Genomic DNA, 20,025 nt, shown 5'->3' with positions numbered 1-20,025 from the left:
CGAAAAAATAGGACTTTCTCACTCCTGTGCTTGTGAAGGGTCCAACTAAGTAATTCTGAGTTCCCTTTAAAACACTGCTTATAACTATTTTTTGTAGTAAAAACATCCCTACTGTAGTGGTGTTTACTTTGTGTTGATTTGTTGTTGTTGTTATCTTTATCCCATAGACTAACAATGTAAATGAATCAGCACATTATTTACTTGTGTTTTGTGTTTCACTAATAATTATAATTTTGGCTAGGTGCTTTCCTGGTGTTGCCTCTGGAAATTATTTGTTTTTACAGAGACTATCACAGAATCTTCAGATACAACCTGATTCCCTGGAAGAGCTCAAAATTGTCCTCGGTACAATTGCAGAGATCAGAGGCATGTCACTCAAGGTGGAACTGAAATATTTAGACATCTGGGAGAGATACCGAACTCTTGCAATGTACAGTATTCCAGTAAGTGAATGTTATGCCTTGTCTCATAAAACAATTTGAGTTGGAACTTGGGGCACAAATGCTTCACATGTGAATGAATGTTTTCCTGTTAAGACATTTCACAGAATCATGGTACTGCTGAGGTGAGAAGGGAGACTGTCTAGTCCAACCTCCCTTCTCAAAGCAGTATCTCTGCTTTAAATGGACATATTGCATGTGTTTAAATCTGATTCATAGAATCATCTAGGTTGGAAAAGATCTTCCAAATATCCAATCTAAACCTCCCCCAGTGCAGCCTGAGACTGATTCAGGTCACTGCAAAGCTGTTTTCATGTTTTGTACATTTACAATGTGAGTACATCTTCTTTATTTTCTTGTGACTAATTATTGCTTGTGTGAGATTACTTGTTTTGTTTTAGAAAGCTGAAGAAGAGCAAGAGATGGCAGACAAGATTAAGGAAAAGTGGGAGGCTCTCTTCTTTGAAGCATCAGAAGTTGATCACAACCTTGGAGGCATAAAAAAGAAATTCACAGAGGTAGTATTTGTAATTAATTAATTAAGAAAGTAGAAATGGAAAAGAAAACAACTTAAACACTGTTCTCTTTAGATGACACAGCAACAGATTGAGGACTACAGTAAGGAGATAGCAGATTTCTTCCATAAATTCATGGCTGAAGGGCCTGGTGCTGTTGGGGAAAATCTTGATAAAGGTAAATGGATTAATATATGTAAAATGATGCCTTTACAAAACTAGTCTTTAGAAAATTCTTCAAAGGTTATATAAAACAAGAAAATTATTATTTTCTTATTGACATAAAAACTATTCAAATGGAAATGTGACATTTTCGCTGCTATAATTTCTACAGAAATGCCATCTTACTTATTCCCTATGGTTGATGGGACTGTTTATCTAGAAAAATTTCTCTCCTTTCCCAGGATTGGAACTCATGGCCATTTTTGAAAAAGAAGTGGAGAAACTGGAAAAAGTTCATCAGGAACCGGGCAGTGTTGAGAGACTTTTTGACTTGCCAGCCACAGTGTACCCTGACTTAACGAAAGCGGAGAATGATATGAAAGGTCTAAAGCAGATCTATGAAATTTATGAATTACAAAAAGTAAGTGTATGCATACACATATGTGTATTCGAAGCACATACCACGCATAAAGTTGGAGGATAGAAGAAGAAGCTGATTTAATTACTATCAACCCTGTTTCTGAGCCTTTGCATGAAATAAACTGTGACCTGTAAATGACTGTCACCATGAAATGAGTTTAATGATGTTAGCAAAGAAGCAAAACAATGTCTCTGGAGTGAACCAAACACATGCTCTTATCAGATAGGAACAGACCCTGGTCCCCCAGAAATTATTGGGTGGCCTTATACTGCACAAGTCTCCTGATTATTGCAGTTGAACTACATTTAGCTATAGTATGTGTACAGGTGACGATGTGTTTCTCAGGCTTTAATTGATCTTAACTATTTTTAATAATTTTTTTTTTAAATTAAAATGCCTTGATAGCAGCAGCCAGATCAATCACCTGTAAAGTATGCTCCGACAGATGATTTTCCTGTTGTCTGTATTTTTTTTGGATTTATTTGTTATACAACTGCTTGTGTTTTGTTATGAATCTGTCTTGAATGTGAACCGGTCTCTTCCTCTGTTTGTAAAATGTTAATACAATTATATGTGCATACTGACTGTAGTTTCTAGATCCTACTGTACTTAAATTTTTTTTTTTTTTGGTCAGAAATAAAAAGAAATATGATTTTTTCCTTCTGGTGACCTTGTTCCCAGGCAGCTAAAGAGGAATGGTCTCGGACACTCTGGATAAACCTCAATGTCCAGCTTCTTCAGGAAGGAATCGAAGGATTTCTTAAAGCCTTTCGAAAGCTGCCCAAACCAGTCCGCAGTATGCCAGTGGCCTTTCACTTGGAAACAAAAATGAAGGCATTTAGAGACTCCATTCCTTTGTTGCTTGATTTGAAAAATGAAGCTTTAAGAGACAGGTTTGATTTATTTAAAAAATAAATAAATATATATAGAGAGGAAGATTTTATTTGTTTTGTTAGAACTTCCAATTTTAGTTACAGGGGTCATGCTGTGTCCTGCAGCTTGAAACTTCACTTTCTGCTTAATGAACTGGTGTAATAACATATACCGTGATTAGGATGACTAGAGTACTTTCTGTATTTAAAATGCTAGTTCTTTAAACAATGCGAAACATGGTTTCGTTATTATATTTTAAATTACAATTGTTTTCATTTTTACTGTATTGTGGTGGTTGGTATAGTTGTTGATGTGTCAATTTAAAACAGGCATTGGCAAGACCTTATGGAGAGAACAGGCACAAGTTTTGAAATGACAACAGAAACATTCACTTTGGAGAATATGTTTGCTATGGAACTTCACAGACACTCAGATATTATCAAGGAAATAGTTGGAACAGCTGTTAAGGAACTTAGCATTGAGAAGGTAATTTAAAAATTGTAATAAAACTAAAAAGACAGATGACAATAGTTTGTTTTATGTGAGATCTCTGTTGGAATGGCAGAAAGTTCTGCCATCTTCAGGGAGCTGCTGTGAAGTAACTAATAGATCAATAGCTCTGTTAATAAGCTACAATGTGGCACAGAATCTTAGTTGTCTTGACTTCTGCAGCAGTATGTTGGATTTCTGCTATTACATTAAGCAAGTCTAGTTTATGAAAAAGCATCTGAAATGGAATTTATTCCGTTTTCATCACGATGTTGTGAAATAGACCTCCTTATATACCAGGGGTGAAAATCTGTGCAAAAAACTTTTCTGAATTAATTGATTTTAAGTTAAGATTATAATTCCCTAGTTTTTGAAGACTGAAATATGCGTCTTTTTATGCTCACATGCAGGGTGTGAAGGACATAGCAGAAACATGGGAACAAATGAAATTTACCGTACAGATATACTTCAAAGGCACTGAGAAGAGAGGCTTTATTCTGGGATCTGTAGATGAAATTCTAGAGGTTCTTGATGATAACAATGTCAATCTTCAGAGTATCTTGGGTAGTCGTTTTGTGGGTCCTTTCCTTTCAACTGCTCACCACTGGGAAAAAACACTGTCATTGATTGGTGAAGTAATTGAGGTAAGGAGGAAAGTGCTGGACTAAATAATTAATGCTTATTTATAATCAGGGTTTTCTATTGTATTTTTTTTGTCTTTGATGGCAACATTTGACTCTTAGATCTGGATGGTGGTTCAGAGAAAATGGATGTACCTGGAGAGCATCTTTATTGGTGGAGATATAAGATCACAGCTTCCAGAGGAAGCCAAAATATTTGACAGCGTAGACAGGATGTTTAAAGAGGCAAGTAACTGACTTGACTTGTGATCAGCACAGTTATTTAGTGTGTTTTGCTTTTTGTTTTTGCTGTGTGTTTTGTCATTAGCTAAATATACTTTAGTATAATCTATTGCTGTTTGGTATTTTCTAGTTTTTCTTCTCTTCCCATGTAGATAATAGATGAAACTGTAAAAGAACCAACAATAAAAAAAGCCTGTGAAGCCCCAAATCGTCTATCAGACCTCCATCATATAAATGATGTGCTGGAGAAATGTCAGAAAAGCTTGAATGATTATTTGGATTCCAAGCGAAATGCCTTCCCAAGATTTTTCTTTATATCTGATGAAGAGTTGCTTAGTATCCTTGGCAGCAGTAACCCACTTTGTGTCCAGGAACACATGATAAAGGTACAATGTCTGGCTTTCCAAAGTGCCCTGTGCTTTTAGGTGCTTTTAAAAGTTGAACAGACTATACTGTACATGCTCTTAAGGGTGCAATAATATTTCTCGCATACAAAGAACATCCTGGCAGCTTCTTGAAGAAACTTCTGAATAAATAAATCTAATCTGATCAATGGTCTCTCCTGGCTCTCATACTGGACAGTAGTGGTTATGGTAGAGAAGATTCAAGACACACCAGAATGATCAATCATTAAAGAACCTTCTTGTAGCTCCTGATAGATCTTTATTTCCTAGAAAAAAAAAAAGGAATTTGAGCTAGATCATTTGCTTGTTTACGGTGCAGTTGGGCTGCTGAGCTATACGTCAGCATTTGTATTTGATTACTTAGAACCAGATCCATTTTTGCTTTAGAGTCCATGGAAATTTCCTTTCAACATTAAATGGGGGCTAGATATACTTAAATCTCCAAAGCCTGGTTTCTCAAATGCTAGTGAGTTTCTTTGTTGATTTCAGATGTATGATAACATAGCTTCCCTGAGGTTTCAGGATGGTGATAATGATAAGAAAATCGCAACAGCCATGATTTCAGCTGAGGGGGAGGTGATGGAGTTCCGGCAGGCTGTAGCTGCAGAAGGCAGAGTGGAGAATTGGATGACAGCAGTGCTAAAAGAAATGAGACGAACAAACAGACTCCTTACTAAGGAAGCTATTTTTCGATACTGTGAAGACAGAAGCAGGTGAAATGATCGGTATCAAGATAATACAAATACATTATATGTTATTACGAGCCTGTAGCAATATAGAAAATGAGAAACTTCTTTTTTTAATTTGTGCACAGTTTAGCCTGTATTTCTGTAAGTGGAGGGGATATACATGCATATCCAGCATTTTAACTGACCAGAAAAAATTGTTATCTATTGTGTGTTATTTCCTAAGCCTTGAATTTTCATTTTTAGTGATGTGTGCAGTGTGTTTTTCTCAGTATGGATTCTACTTGGCAATTGTTACACATGGAGTAGATAGTTTTTCTCTGAGAGTATTTCTTAGGCTTTAGAAATAAAACATCACACCTTGATGGAATTCTATACATCTTTATAAACCTTTGTCCATGTTGTAGTTGTTGCAGAAATAGGAGGAGCTTCCTTTTCTTTTTTTGTTCTGATGAGTTACTTAAAATAAACAGTAACTCAGACTCCCAAACTATATCTTTTTCCCACAGAGTTGATTGGATGTTACTCTACCAAGGCATGATGGTGCTGGCTGCTAATCAGGTGTGGTGGACATGGGAGGTGGAAGATGTCTTTCGGAAAGTGAAGAAGGGAGAAAAACAGGCAATGAAACTGTATGCTAAAAAAATGCACCAGCAAATTGATGACCTGGTTACTCGCATTGCAGTGCCTTTGAGCAAAAATGACAGGAAAAAATACAACACTGTTCTCATTATTGATGTTCATGCCAGAGACATTGTTGATACATTTGTAAGAGACAGGTAAACTCCCCAGCCTCTTGAGAAAATACCATATCCACAAATTGTATTTCCATCCTTTTATCTCATATAAGCACATCTCTCTTGTGTAGTATTCTGCAGGCTCAGGAGTTTGAATGGGAAAGCCAGCTGCGTTTTTATTGGGACCGAGAGCCAGATGAACTGAACGTGCGGCAGTGCACAGGCACATTTTCATATGGTTATGAGTATATGGGTTTGAATGGACGTCTTGTGATCACCCCGCTTACAGATCGTATTTATCTTACACTCACACAGGTATATATTAAAGTAGATTTTTGCTAACACACATTTTTAAAATATACTTCCATGCAATCACATAACTGGCAACTAAGAGATAAAGTTGAAAAAAAACTACAATGTGAACACAAATATATCTGAAATAGGTGTCAATAGCCTTCTCAACTGATTGCCTCAAAGATAATATAGAATGTATTCACAGATAAGATTTAAAGCTTTTTGTACCCACAGGTTTGTTCATGATTTTGCTACCAGCTTAATACAAATGCTTTTCTTTGCTTTTTGGTCTATCTTCAAAGGCTTTATCAATGTTTTTGGGAGGAGCACCAGCAGGGCCAGCCGGTACAGGGAAAACAGAAACAACCAAAGATCTGGCCAAAGCACTGGGCTTGCTGTGTGTAGTGACGAACTGTGGAGAGGGCATGGATTTCAAAGTAAGAATTTAAGATCTGTATTCTCTGACAGCAGTTACTGTTCATTTTCAGTGCCCAGGGTAAGGACATAATTTCAACTTTCGAATAAGAGTAGTTGGACCTACTGAAGGTGTCAGATCTGTTGTCATTAATGCCTTGTGCCAGGCCCCAAACAAATGAGTATATTTGATAATTTGATACATGGAATTCAGGTTGTAAAATACCATAGACAGCATTATTCAGACTTCTGTAGTCATGACATGATCAAGAGTTAACCATTCCTCCTGTAGAGATACTGTACCAATTGATAATGAAATATAGTAAAAAAAAAAAAAAAAAAAAAAAAAAAAAGTATATTTTGAATAAATTCTCAAAGGAGTTTCAGGATTCTATCTATGCTTTAAGCAGGGAAACAATGACTAGGTGATATGTACCTGAGCTCATCATGGGCTATCTGCACTTGACAAATAATTATTGAAAGACCTTATGACAGATTGCTAGTTCCTGCATATATGGATATCCAGAGGCTTTACCTGGTCATTAGGACTTTTAACATCAAAATTTGCTGATGCTGAATTTTTTATGTACTCATTGCTGAGATATTTTTCTGCTTGTTTTTGTTAGGCAGTTGGTAAAATCTTCTCTGGTCTTGCCCAGTGTGGAGCATGGGGATGCTTTGATGAATTCAATCGTATAGATGCTTCTGTGCTTTCAGTCATTTCTTCTCAGATTCAGACTATTCGAAATGCTTTAATGAATCAGCTGAAAACATTTCAGGTAAAGATTAAAAAAGAAGAGCAATTGTGAAGGCTAATCTTGTGCTTGAAGCCAAGATTCAGGGCTAGACACCATCATTAGATCAAAGGGCTGTTTCTTTGGTAATTACTTTGTGCTGAACATTTCAAATTCCAGAATATGTACTCTTACATACTTTCAGAGATATTAAATCTTTCCTTATTTCCTAATCCTTTCCTAGCTTCTTCCTTTGTGAAGTGGGATAAGAGTAATCTAAATAGGATAATAGTAACTAAATGGGATTATAGTATAGTAGTAGTTAGGGAGAGGATTAACTTAACTTGATGTGGATTGTGAGGCTTAATTTAATGATGTTTATAGGAATTCAAAACCCTCAGACAAAAACTTCCATTGAAAAATGTGAAATGTCTTGATGTTTATGTCCAGGATGCAAATAATGAGTTGAATGTACCTACACGACTATCTAAAACTGAATTTTTAACATGTTGTGTTTACTGGGTGCCCCAATATTTCTGTTTTTCTTTTTTATCGAATGATACTATTTATTTCAGCTCCAAATGCACGTTGTTCTAAAGTTTTCTTACACTTTCAGTTTGAAGGACAAGAAATTAACCTCGATAGCCGAATGGGCATTTTTATTACGATGAATCCTGGTTATGCTGGCCGAACTGAGCTCCCTGAGTCTGTAAAAGCTTTGTTCAGGCCTGTGGTTGTTATTGTACCAGATCTTCAGCAAATCTGTGAAATCATGCTCTTTTCTGAAGGATTCCTTACAGCAAAGGTAAGAAAATTGTATTGCTATCCATACCCACATATACACCCATGTATGTGTGGTCAGTGTTTGGTCATGACTTACATATTTGTGATTATCTAACTTAACTCTTAAACAGATCCTTGCCAAAAAGATGACAGTGCTATACAAGCTGGCAAAAGAACAACTTTCTAAACAACATCATTATGATTTTGGACTGCGAGCCCTTAAGTCAGTGTTGGTGATGGCTGGAGAACTGAAAAGAGGATCAGCAGACCTCAGTGAGGTAGACTTACCACTTAGTTACCCTCAGATCATTCTTTTTCATTAGGAATAGGATGTGTTGACACATCTGCTGTTTGTCTGCTTTGGAAATAGCAACACTGGTGTTATTTGTCTCTATTTTCTTACTGAGTTTCATCATGCCCTCTGCCAGCAAGTTAGTATCAGAACTCAAAGTAGGGAAACCTATAAAGAATGAGGTGCTTTGCTTCTTTGTATATATTTCATATGCAGTTTTGATGTTAAATCTAGGACGCAAATAGCCTCTGGGTGAATAGCAATTGCTGGTTTCTGAACATAAAACCCAAATTGTGTGCTCCAGTCATCATACCATAAAACCATAGAACAGCTTTGGTTGGAAGGGACCTTAAAGAACATGTAGTTCCAACTCCCTGACATGGCCAGGGATGCCAGCCATTAGATCAGGTTGCCCAGGGCCTCATCCAGCCAGGTCTTGAACACCTCTAGGGATGGGGCATCCACAACTGCCCTGGGCAACCTGTTCCAGTGCCTCACCACTCTCTGAGTGAAGAATTTCCTCCTAGTATTTAATCTAGATCTCCTATCTTTTAGTTTAAAACCATTCCCCCTTGTCCTATCATTATCTGCCTGAGTAAAGTCACACAGTTATTAATCATACAGCTCAAGCATTACATCATACTTATAAATGAAAGTTTTTCAATGCTGCATTGATTTTTATGGCTTTCTTTTACACTTTTTATTATTATTTCTATGTGTACACTTGTGATACCCAGTTGCTTAGGGAGATTACTATTCAAATTTCTGCCTAAAACTTGGAGAAAGCTGAAGGAAACTCTCCTATACAGCTATTTACAGACGCACAATGCAGGTTGTCAGGAAGTTGGGGTCTAAATAATGCTCTCAAGGGAACTACAAAACTTGTGAATGTTTATAAAACAATTGAGTATTTTATTGTTTGTTTTAACATCAAATCAGGGAAGCTATGGAATGAACCACTCAAGCCATTTGGCATTTGGTTAATATAGTAGAAAAAGGCAGTGTATTATTCTTAGCTATTGGTCAGCTTAATCCTTACAAAACGACCTTTATTTCTACTAGTTAACTGATGCCAAGAAAGCATTCTCAAAGCTGTACTAAAGTAATCAGGTAATGGTTTTTAGAGGTGTTTGAAAGTACTACATGTTAGATAATTGGTTAGCTATTTGGTAGAGATTGATTCTGCTATATTTTGTTTAGGAGGTTGTACTGATGAGAGCTCTACGAGATACGAACCTTCCCAAATTTGTGTTTGAAGATGTACCTCTCTTCCTTGGCCTAATATCTGACCTATTTCCTGGCCTGGATTGCCCTCGAGTCCGCTACCCTAACTTTAATGATGCTGTAGAACAAGTGCTGGAAGAAGGAGGTTATGTTGTTTTACCAGTCCAGGTATAAAAAATGTTACTTGCCTGACTTTTGTTGTAAACATTAGGCTGGGTGTGCATTGCTGCACTTTGGAGTGGTTCCAGGAAAGCTAAGCAGATACAGACCAGCTGCTGGTCTTGTCCATAGAAGATTTATGGACAGCAGTCTATTGAATTAATATGTTTTTTTTTAGGTGGATAAAGTTGTTCAGATGTATGAGACAATGTTAACTCGGCACACTACAATGGTAGTTGGACCTACTGGAGGTGGCAAATCAGTTGTCATTAACACTTTGTGCCAGGCCCAAACCAAGTGAGTATATTTGATAATTTGATACGTGAAATTCAGGTTGTAAAATAACATAGACTGCATTAGTCAAACTTGTGTAGTCATGACAGGATCGATAGTTAACTGGAATATTTGCTTGGGTTAACATGAGATGGTACTGTGTCATCTTAATATTGGTTTTCTTGTTGTGTTTCTAGGCTGGGATTATTGACAAAACTTTACACGCTGAACCCTAAAGCTATGAGTGTGATTGAGCTGTATGGGATCCTTGACCCTACCACACGAGACTGGACAGATGGAGTACTGTCAAATATTTTTCGGGATATCAACAGGCTTACAGATAAGAAAGAGCGAAGGTAGACTGCTAGAAATCATTGTGATGATTTTTAGATACTAAGTTTTACGTCAATAACTTATTTTAAAACAAAATATTTTATACTGTGCTAGTTCAGAAACAAATGCAAAATAAAGTGTCTAGGGGGTCTTTCTGTCTCTTGTGAGTTTCCAGCCTCAGTGAGATGGAGAGAAACCATGCACTTATCAAAGATGCATGGGAGGCTTCAAAACACTTGGATTGACATCGGTACCTTTCATGGCACCTCTGGATAGTGAAATATGTAAGTAAAATCAGAGATTAGTCACTGTTTTCCTTGAATCCTGTATCCACAGGTACATTCTGTTTGATGGAGACGTAGATGCTCTCTGGGTTGAAAACATGAATTCTGTCATGGATGACAACAAGCTACTGACCCTGGCAAATGGGGAGCGGATTAGACTTCAGTCACACTGTGCTCTGTTGTTTGAGGTGGGTAATGAATATACCATTCAATACATAGGAAGGGTTAGATACAGCTGGGTCTACAAAGCCTGAAAAGCAATTAGTCTGGCTATTCTTTAAGTGTGTGGTTATCTACTATGTTCATTTTATAGGTTGGTGACTTACAGTATGCATCTCCTGCCACAGTATCCCGCTGCGGAATGGTCTTTGTAGATCCTAAAAATCTGAAATATAAGCCTTACTGGCAGAAGTGGACACAAAAAAGAGAAAATGAGGTGTGAATTTCTGCACTTGGTCATAGACTATTTATTAAATACTGAACTGTAGACAGATGTTAAAAAAAACATATCACCTTTGTAAAGTCAGTCTGATTTTCTGAATTGCCTTCCAGTTCACTTGTCGTTAAGGTCTCTGTTACTGAGTTTCATTGAGTGTGTAAGTTGTCCCTCAGTCCTTGTTCATGGAAAGATGCTCTATTAGGAAGGACACCAGTGAGAGAGGGCCTGATTTCTAGAGTTAAAGGCAGAAAAACCAACTCACATTAAAGAATATTGAGTCTATGGCCCTTTTAAATGCACGTTGATACTTTCTTTGCAGTTTTATGTTATACTATGACAAAAATAAAATACAACATACTAATGTAGAACAGTTTATTTGAAGAGAGAGCCTGTGTTCTATATCAAGTTTAATTATAAGCCCAAGTACCCATCTTCTCCTTCATTCCTAAATTGATTTCCTATGCATATTAATTTATTTGAATATTTTAGTAAAAGTTACAGGGTTAATTAATGATCTTTCGTCTTTGTGTGGTATTACCTGCTTTTCATGTAAATCAAATTTTAATTTTAATATGAAATGCTCAATTTTTGCCTGTGTGAACTATTGTGTTTTATAGAATAAGTATCTTTTGCGCAAACAAATATGATTCAAAGTCTTACGTTCTTTCCAAAAGTCCACACTTAACTGACGCATCAAGGTCAGGAGAGTAGTTGCCTTACACTCTCTCCCTAGTCAGTGCAGTAAGACAGGCACTTCCAGAGCGTTGTTAAGAGCGTTGTTGTCTTAGCAAGGAGGAATTCCATGTTCTGTACCTGTCTTTCTCCGTTATGTAGGGGGTAGCCTAATGCAAATACGATCCAAATGTACAAACCTCAGCTAAGTACTTACAATCTGGGACAACAAATCTAATCGCTAGGCCCGTGGCAGAGGGCTAAACAGAGTTCCCAGCTTTTCTAACTTGCGGTTGCTTCTGAGCAGAGAAGAAACAACAAATCAGTTTACGTGATCTCCAAAGAGTTAAGTGAGATTGCTTAGGTCCTTGTTTCTTACATTTAGATTAAAAATTCAAGTCCACAGGGAACTAAAGTAAGACAACTTAGTTGCTACCATCTGATGAATCCAGATCCTCACCTGCTGAATACCCAGTCCAAACAACAATGTCAAATTTCTCCATGTGACTGTACCCTGTCATTGGTAGAAGTGATTCCTATAACAGCAATTGTATTTGGTTAGCCACATGTTGATGGTAAGCTTTGCTTTCACAAATCAGCTTTCCGTGGGATGAATTCTTGTACTTTTATTCCTTCAGCAAGAGAGAATTGAATTGAATCGTCTCTTTGAAAAATATGTGCCCTGCCTTATTGATATGATTACGGAAGGAATTGTGGATGGCAAACAAGGAGAAAGGCTGAAGACCATTGTTCCTCAAACAGATTTAAATATGGTGAGGAATAGAAAGTAAAGGTTGAAAAAATTTATCTTAAAAGTGAAACTGAATAATGAAGTGAACTGGATAAAACCTCCGAAGGAAATCACAGGAGTAGAGTTCACACTTGAAATGTCAGTTTGCTAACAAGAGACAATAGAAAGAGTCAGTTCCTAACAATGCTCTTCTGTCATTAAAACTTATATCAGTAGATATACCTGTAAGAAGAAAAGATCAGCAAACACTCAGGCATCTGAAAACATATTAAGAGTTCTTATGTATCTAAATGGTGATTCTATTTATAGTTTTGTCTTGTTTTTCAACAGGTGGTGCAGTTGACTGTGATGCTGGAAGCTTTAATTGTGGTACAACCTGATGATCTTGATGTTCTGGAGTGCTTCTTCTTGGAAGCTTTATATTCCTCCTTAGGTGCTGCTCTTCATGATACTGGAAGAATTAAATTTGATGAATATGTTAAACATATTTCCTGTATGTCAACTGTTCATGATGACAACATCCTTGCTAAGCCAGGGGAGTTGCCAGGTAGGATTTTGTCATAATTTACTCTGAATCCCTTTGATTATGTTAGGAAAGTCCTAGTTTCCATAAAGGTACAACATTGTTCTTCCTTCCAGCTAGCTATCCTGGCTGCAAAATACGTTTGATGTTCTCTATCAATAAAAAACCCTTATAGTTACTGATGCTAGATGACTCTTAGCAACTGGTTTATCCTCACAGAACAGTACTTTTCTATGCCAACCTGAAAAGATGAACAGTGAAAGGAAAAACAGAAAGGGAAAGGAAAACCAGTGGAAGGGTGCTAATAAGCAATCCAAGTGCAGGACTAGGATAATTTTATTTCATGTCTTGCTGGGTTAAATGGTAAGTAAATGGAACAGGGTTGCACGTTGTGGTCCAGAAATCTTACCCTTCATTTTCATTTCAGTCAGGTTATTTTCTTATGAAATATTTCAATGTCCTAGAAAACTTCAGCTCTTTAATGGTTTGCAGGTCAGCTGCCAACTTTGTATGACTTTCATTTTGATGGTATTCAAAAAAAGTGGGTACCTTGGATGAAACTTGTTCCTGAATATATTCATAATCCTCAAAAGAAATTTCTTGACATTCTAGGTAAGTATAAGATAAAATATAGTGATGTTATGCTTTTAATTTATAATGTGTGGCCACTGAGTGGGTGGCACTTAACATACGACCTCTTTCTGTGTTGAAGGTCATCTACTCATGTTCAGTTTCTTGTGATGGCAGAAATCAATTTCTTTAATGTTCTTGTCATCATTTAACAGGGATAGAGTTGATATATACAGCACCGTGTAATAATGAAATGAGGAAAAGATTAATATATTTTTTTCAGTGCTTAAAGCTTATTAGGAGAGTTAGAAGAGCAGAAAATAGATTCACAGTCTGCTTTTTCAGAAACCCTAGGAAAAATCTCAGATCAGTGGTTCAAATGCTCAGTAGATAAAAATTACATTCTTAAGGCCATTATTGGTTGTTACTTATAGCACTCTGTAATGGTGAAAAGTGCGTTCCGTAGTTAACGGCAAATTGACCCAGACTGTTTTATAGTAGGATTCAGCAAGCAAAGGTTAACTTCACTGACACAAGAGATAATGGTATGATCTCTGAAGTTGCTCCTGATGGCAGGCTATTCACAAAGAACAAAATTAATCTCTGAAGAGTTCAGAGAAAATGTTTAGGATCCAAATAAGTCCTGATTATGTCCTTGAAATAGGGATTAAATGGAGCTTAACCAGTCCATGGCCCTCCTATATGGAGGAAAAATTATTTTCTAACAGATCTATAGTAGAAAAGATCCCAATGATAAAAGCTGAAAAGAGGTAGTAAAGCAATTAAAAATTTCCTTCGACATTGGTAGTGAATTGATATTTCATATTATGTCTTTGTGCAACTGCACATTAATACTTGGTGAGTATGATACAGCACTATTCTATAAATATAAATCCCCCAGCTGTACTGCATTTTAATTTAACCTGCTGTCCTATTCATAATCTTTTTCAGTGCCTACGGTGGAGACAACACGCACTACTTGGTTGCTAGAACAGATGGTAAAAATAAAACACCCAGTTGTTCTTGTAGGTGAATCGGGTACTTCTAAAACAGCAACTACACAAAACTTCCTAAACAATCTGAACAAAGACCTTTATGTATGTATGAGTCATTTTGCCTTTTTTGTAAAGCTGCATTTTCATGTTGTGTCCTTGTGTTAAATTTCCATTATGAAGCCTGAGCCTGTGGGTAGCAATATTAACTTTAGCCTCACATGGGTTCAGAGATCTGACTGCAAGCTCAGACCCAAAGTATGTGGATGATTTGAGAATACCTAAAGATCAGAAATGTTTTGTTTTGTTACTTTATAAAGTAAAGTAAATGTATATTGTCAAAGATTTAAGAACAGGAATTTTACTTTTTTTTGTCACGTGTAATTAAAGTGAATAACTGGACCAGAGGAGTGTTTCCTGTATGTCCAATAATTTAACACCAAAAATATTTTCTAGAATGATCCAGTTAAAAAAAAAGAAAAAAGAAAAAGGTAAAAATCCATTCTTAACCATTTCCTCCCCTTTGCAGCTGCTGCTAGTGATTAACTTCTCTTCTCGTACAACATCAATGGACATTCAGAGAAATCTAGAGACAAATGTAGAGAAACGAACTAAAGACACTTACGGCCCTCCCATGGGAAAACGTCTCATTGTTTTCATGGATGATATGAATATGCCAAGGGTAAGTTGCCAATGGTTTGCAAGGTAGTTTAGAAACATCTTGGGGGGCACTGCTGTGGTGCCTTCATATACAGATCCATCTATATGAAGACACAATATCTTGTATTACAAGTCAAGGAGATTCGTGGTAAGTGCATAACTGGATTTCAGCTTAGGAACTTCGCAACAGTTGGACTTGTGAGCAGCATGAGGTATTTCTGTCTGTTACAATATTCGTCTTCTATATAAAAAGTATCTCCTTTTGGATCACTTCTTTATGCCAATAAAATCATTTTTCTGTGGCCTGATACTGGTTGCAGGTTGTCTCCTGTAGAAATCTTGCCTTCCTCTTTGCAAATGGGTCAGGAGAGTATGCGTGTATGAAGTTTATCTTGGAGAAGAGGCACTTCTGCCATACGAGACATTGAAATGAACATTCACAATCAGTGTCAGAGCTTTACAAAGTGTCACTTAGTCCTTGTAATGTTCTCTTGAGTAGGGAGCACAATGTTTCCACATTTATAGCAGTATTTGGCATGGTGATGTACTGTGCTCAAAATATCTTGCCTCTTTTCTGTTACAAAGGTTGATGAGTATGGAACACAGCAACCCATTGCCTTGTTGAAGCTGCTACTAGAAAAAGGTTTCTTGTATGACCGTGGTAAGGAGATGAACTGTAAAATTCTCCGAGACCTGGGTTTTATTGCTGCCATGGGGAAAGCTGGAGGAGGTCGGAATGAAGTTGACCCTCGATTCATCTCACTCTTCAGTGTTTTTAACATACCTTTCCCTTCTGAGCAATCACTGAATTTGATCTATACCTCCATCCTAAAAGGCCACACTGCGGTAATTTCACTTTTTAAACGATTGCTTAACATGTTAATAATTTTGAAATAGACATTTATTTCTGTATTGTCACCAAACCTGAAATCATCTGTTATTTCCTGTTTATTTAGAATCCCATGCAAACTTTTCCCTTCTTGTATTTTTCAAGAGATGTGTTTACAATTTGTAGATAAATTCTTGAATAATATGTGAATTTTCAAGTAAGGAGGTAATTTGTAAAACTGGTACTTTTCATAGGTTGAAACCTGTGAATCAATTGGTTGTGGTTCCTATAACCAAATACACAAAGGTCAGCAAAGTCTATCCCAAATGACAGTGAAAAATTCAATGTAATGCAGTAGACTGCATTACTATGCAAGTGAACTGCAACATCAAATTAGAAGAGAGCAGTTTATTTTTTCTCCAATGGAAGTGCTGTAAAAAATCCCAGTCATGGAGTATGATGTTATTTTCAGCACTGTGCAAGCTTGGGAGTGAAGATGGACCCTGCCCAAAACATTTAACTTCAGAATGTTAATACTGCACAGGAATATGAATTTCTAAAAATATTTGCCCTTAGTTACTTGAAATATGCCAAGTAGGGTTAAAAGCTAGAAAGCAGAATATGTTTGATAGTATTCAGTTTTGTCTGGACAGTTGCATGAAAACATCTCTTCTTTCTCATGTTTGCAGGTGTTTAATGAGTCTGTATCAGAAATCTCTGAGAGGATGACAGACTGTACTTTGAAGCTTTATAAAATGATTGTCTGTGACCTACCCCCTACTCCTTCCAAATTCCATTATATTTTCAACCTACGGGATCTTTCCAGGGTCTATAATGGACTTACTCTTACAACCCCAGAGAGGTAGGAATATAAAAATTACCTTCAGTGGTCCTAAACCTATTTATATGGGATGAGGCTGGGTGAAAATGAGGCAGCTTGGTAGTATGAGAAATCAATCACATTTTGTCACTTTTCTTTAAACTTTCAGCAAAATGAGAAGATGTTTAGGAACATCCTAAATTGTGATATTACTACCGATGACAAATATTGATACATTAGTCTTTCTTAAGTAAGATATCTGGAGGTAATAATGCAAACTATTTTTTCATTCTTATGAAGAGAACAATACCAAAAGAGGTTTTTTAAAAAAAGCCCAGACTTCAGTCAATGTTACTAACTCTATGGCCTTAGGAATCCTATCAGTTTGTTTGGTGCAGTTTGATATTTTGATGTTAATGCAGGTTTCAAACAGTCACCCAGATGGTGAGAGTTTGGAGAAATGAGTGCCTGAGGATTTTCCATGATAGGCTGACTAATGAAACAGACAAAGCATTGGTGAGTAATTTCCTTCATTTTTTTAGTAGTCACTGAGTATTACTGTGGCAACTAAGCAGTATTACCACCTGTAAAGCAGTATTACCAACTGTTGCATTCCAGTCTTGCACTCATAATGCAGATTTGTCTAAACACTATGTTGCTCGATTAATTTAAAACTTGGTATGAGGAGTTTTCGTTTCTAAAATAAAGTTACCATGGCAGACTAAGCGAGCAGATCTGCTGAAGGAAAACAAAGTGTGACTGGGTTTGCCTGTCCAGGAAGGTTGGTTAGCAGTGGCACAGGTGCCAAAGTGTGAGAGCTGTGCAGGAGAAATCTCAGGAAATCACTCCTGCTTCAAATCAGTATTTTCCTTTAGGAAGGATTCTATCAGAATGTGACTTTACAAACAGGTCGGAAAAAGAGAGGTAAGAGCTAAGTTTCATTTACTCAGTTTTCGTCGTTACGGAACTCTAAAATGCTCCAAACTAAATCAAGATGAGAGAATTAAGCATTAAACATTAAATCAGGAGAGAATTACGCCAGTTTTATAGCTTGAGGATTAGGAAAGGAGTTGAGTAAAGTTTACTTGCATGTAAGCTACTTGCAAAGCAACTTGCTTAGATAAAAAGAAGTAGACTTAGGTGGCTTCAGATTTTTCAGCTTAAAACTTTTTCCTATAACATACAATGACAGATTTCCAGATCAATTTTCACAAATCGGGGTAATTATATTGCAGCTTTTCTGTATTTCTACACTTAATTCAGATTTGCGAGATTTGTGAGAAATCTTGGTGATAAGACATCAATATGAATGCTGAGAAGAACGTTCATTAATATAATATTAATACAAATATAACATTTTTTTAATCAGGTTTGTCCTTTTTTGTCTTAAACGTCTTCAGTCCATTGACTTGAATGGTTTCTGAACTTCCTATTAGATCATTTTATATCATAGAACATAAACAATAGGAGGCTGTGGTCTGTGGATCTTCTGGTGACATACTATTCCCTTGAAATCAGTCAGTGTTTGAGCAAAGACTCTGCATTATCAGTGTCACCCTTCTGAGTGTTCCTGGACCTAGAAATACCTGCTTTGTTGTATTGTACCTGCTTTGTTAGGTTGCCTGACTAATTTCATTTATTTGAAGGTACAAGGCCATATAAAAAAACTGATCAAAGAGAATTTCAGAGATGAATTGGAACAGGCCATGAGGGATCCTATTCTTTTTGGAGATTTCAGAATGGCACTGAGTGAAGGAGAGCCTCGTATTTATGAAGATATCCAAGACTATGATGCGGCAAAAGCTCTCTTTCAGGTAGTGTGTTTCAGCTTGGTACTGTGCATGATTTTGTCTCTCTGCATGCAGAGTGTGCTGGAGCCTGCCTCAAACAGTAAGAATTCTCTTCTTCTATGTGCACATTGCAGCAGTGAGCATAGAACAACCACCCTCCACCCCCTTCTGTGGTCTGGAGTAATGAAAATTGAGGATCATCTATGGAGTTGGCTGTGCGTTCCAACTGTTTCTTTTCCCTGATGATCTTTTGAAGCAGTAATGCTGCAAAATAGATTGTTATTTTATTAAAATTATTTATTGTTTCCTAGGTTTCCTAGTAACATTCTGACCACCTTTCTCTGCAGGAGATTTTGGAAGAATATAATGAAGTTAATATTAAAATGAATCTAGTCCTTTTTGATGATGCTTTGGAACACTTAATCCATGTGCATCGCATCATGCGGATGGATCGTGGCCACGCCCTGCTTATAGGAGTGGGAGGCTCAGGAAAGCAGTCTCTTACAAGATTGGCTGCCTTTACAGCTGGATGTGAGGTTAGTGACTGTGCATCTTTGCAGTGAAAGAAGAAAAGGAAAGCGATACTGGAATCAGGATTAAATTGAAGAGGGTTAGGAAGAGAAAGTCAGTCAAGATACAGTCAGGCTGACATCTCTTCCCTGTGAAGAGAAAAACATTGCTTGCAGGTCTAGACAGTGGATGATCTAGGCAGGAACCCTGCTGTGATTGATACTGTAATATTTTAGATAGGAAATGTTCCTCCCTCTTACAGAGGCTGTTGGCTTGGAAGGGAAGAACAAAAAAGGAGGGTGAATGCAAAGTGCAATCAAATTTTGGAAGTGCGATCCTGCAGGGCTGTACAAATGTAGTTGTTTAAAAGAATGTAGCACTTAATTTTTTTGATACTTACACATTTAATGAAGTTAGTATATAAACCAAAACCTTTGATCCAATCTAATTAAAATTGAGTTTCATAGTCACCATCATGTCTTGCATCCATCTTTGTCTTCTCAGTATATGTTTGCATCCTTAGGTATTTGAGATCATCTTGAGTCGAGGATACAGAGAAAATAACTTCCGAGAAGACTTGAAAGATTTGTATCAGAAGCTGGGTATCGAGAACAAGTCAATGGTCTTCTTGTTTACAGATGGCCACGTAGCAGAGGAGAGTTTCTTGGAACTCATCAATAACATGTTAACTTCAGGTGACACAGGCAGCCTGAATTACTGCCAATTAGTATGCTTGTGAATTGTAATCTTGTGTGCACCCTTGGTCCAGCTATTACAGTTTCACCCTGTGTCCTCTGCTGCTTTAGTTAGTTGCACCTTTCAATACTACCTGGAATTATCTTGGCCTTAATGATGGCTTTTTCACATCGTCTTACTGTCATTTATATGCATCTGGGCAGGCTATAAGGGTTAGTTCACACTGATCGTAGTGTTGCAGGAGTCTCAGATTTCTTCCAAGACTGGACCACATCTTCAGTTGCATTTAGTCACAAGCCCACCTTTTCTCTCATTTGCTTTGGAATTGCATTCACCTGAAATGCAACAACTGCTTATATGTATATTCTAAACTATAATTTAGTATCTTTTATT

General features: G+C 36.9%; 1 protein-coding gene across 3 annotated transcripts in view; it reads left to right on the top strand.

The window, feature by feature from the left end:
- DNAH10 (dynein axonemal heavy chain 10) overlaps window positions 1-20,025 on the top strand; it is a 59,576-nt gene that overhangs the window by 16,607 nt on the left and 22,944 nt on the right. For all 3 annotated transcript variants that reach the window (XM_040576862.1, XM_040576861.1, XM_040576863.1), the window contains exons 20-51: window positions 285-443; window positions 842-958; window positions 1,031-1,133; window positions 1,360-1,538; window positions 2,220-2,431; window positions 2,741-2,897; window positions 3,311-3,544; window positions 3,644-3,766; window positions 3,916-4,149; window positions 4,657-4,880; window positions 5,363-5,632; window positions 5,722-5,905; window positions 6,187-6,321; window positions 6,925-7,077; window positions 7,649-7,837; window positions 7,947-8,093; window positions 9,308-9,499; window positions 9,669-9,787; window positions 9,961-10,119; window positions 10,433-10,568; window positions 10,694-10,816; window positions 12,130-12,264; window positions 12,573-12,789; window positions 13,258-13,377; window positions 14,287-14,432; window positions 14,857-15,009; window positions 15,573-15,833; window positions 16,506-16,678; window positions 17,059-17,152; window positions 18,283-18,450; window positions 18,774-18,962; window positions 19,460-19,631. In XM_040576862.1, the coding sequence (XP_040432796.1) occupies window positions 285-443; window positions 842-958; window positions 1,031-1,133; window positions 1,360-1,538; window positions 2,220-2,431; window positions 2,741-2,897; window positions 3,311-3,544; window positions 3,644-3,766; window positions 3,916-4,149; window positions 4,657-4,880; window positions 5,363-5,632; window positions 5,722-5,905; window positions 6,187-6,321; window positions 6,925-7,077; window positions 7,649-7,837; window positions 7,947-8,093; window positions 9,308-9,499; window positions 9,669-9,787; window positions 9,961-10,119; window positions 10,433-10,568; window positions 10,694-10,816; window positions 12,130-12,264; window positions 12,573-12,789; window positions 13,258-13,377; window positions 14,287-14,432; window positions 14,857-15,009; window positions 15,573-15,833; window positions 16,506-16,678; window positions 17,059-17,152; window positions 18,283-18,450; window positions 18,774-18,962; window positions 19,460-19,631 (5,377 nt within the window). The remainder of the gene's footprint in view (window positions 1-284; window positions 444-841; window positions 959-1,030; window positions 1,134-1,359; window positions 1,539-2,219; window positions 2,432-2,740; window positions 2,898-3,310; window positions 3,545-3,643; window positions 3,767-3,915; window positions 4,150-4,656; window positions 4,881-5,362; window positions 5,633-5,721; window positions 5,906-6,186; window positions 6,322-6,924; window positions 7,078-7,648; window positions 7,838-7,946; window positions 8,094-9,307; window positions 9,500-9,668; window positions 9,788-9,960; window positions 10,120-10,432; window positions 10,569-10,693; window positions 10,817-12,129; window positions 12,265-12,572; window positions 12,790-13,257; window positions 13,378-14,286; window positions 14,433-14,856; window positions 15,010-15,572; window positions 15,834-16,505; window positions 16,679-17,058; window positions 17,153-18,282; window positions 18,451-18,773; window positions 18,963-19,459; window positions 19,632-20,025) is intronic.

This window comes from Cygnus olor, chromosome 17 (genome assembly GCF_009769625.2).
Source record: "Cygnus olor isolate bCygOlo1 chromosome 17, bCygOlo1.pri.v2, whole genome shotgun sequence".
Classification (NCBI taxonomy): domain Eukaryota; kingdom Metazoa; phylum Chordata; class Aves; order Anseriformes; family Anatidae; genus Cygnus; species Cygnus olor.
The sequence above is the reverse complement of the archived record's forward strand: the minus strand, read 5'-3'. Positions and strand labels throughout refer to the sequence as shown.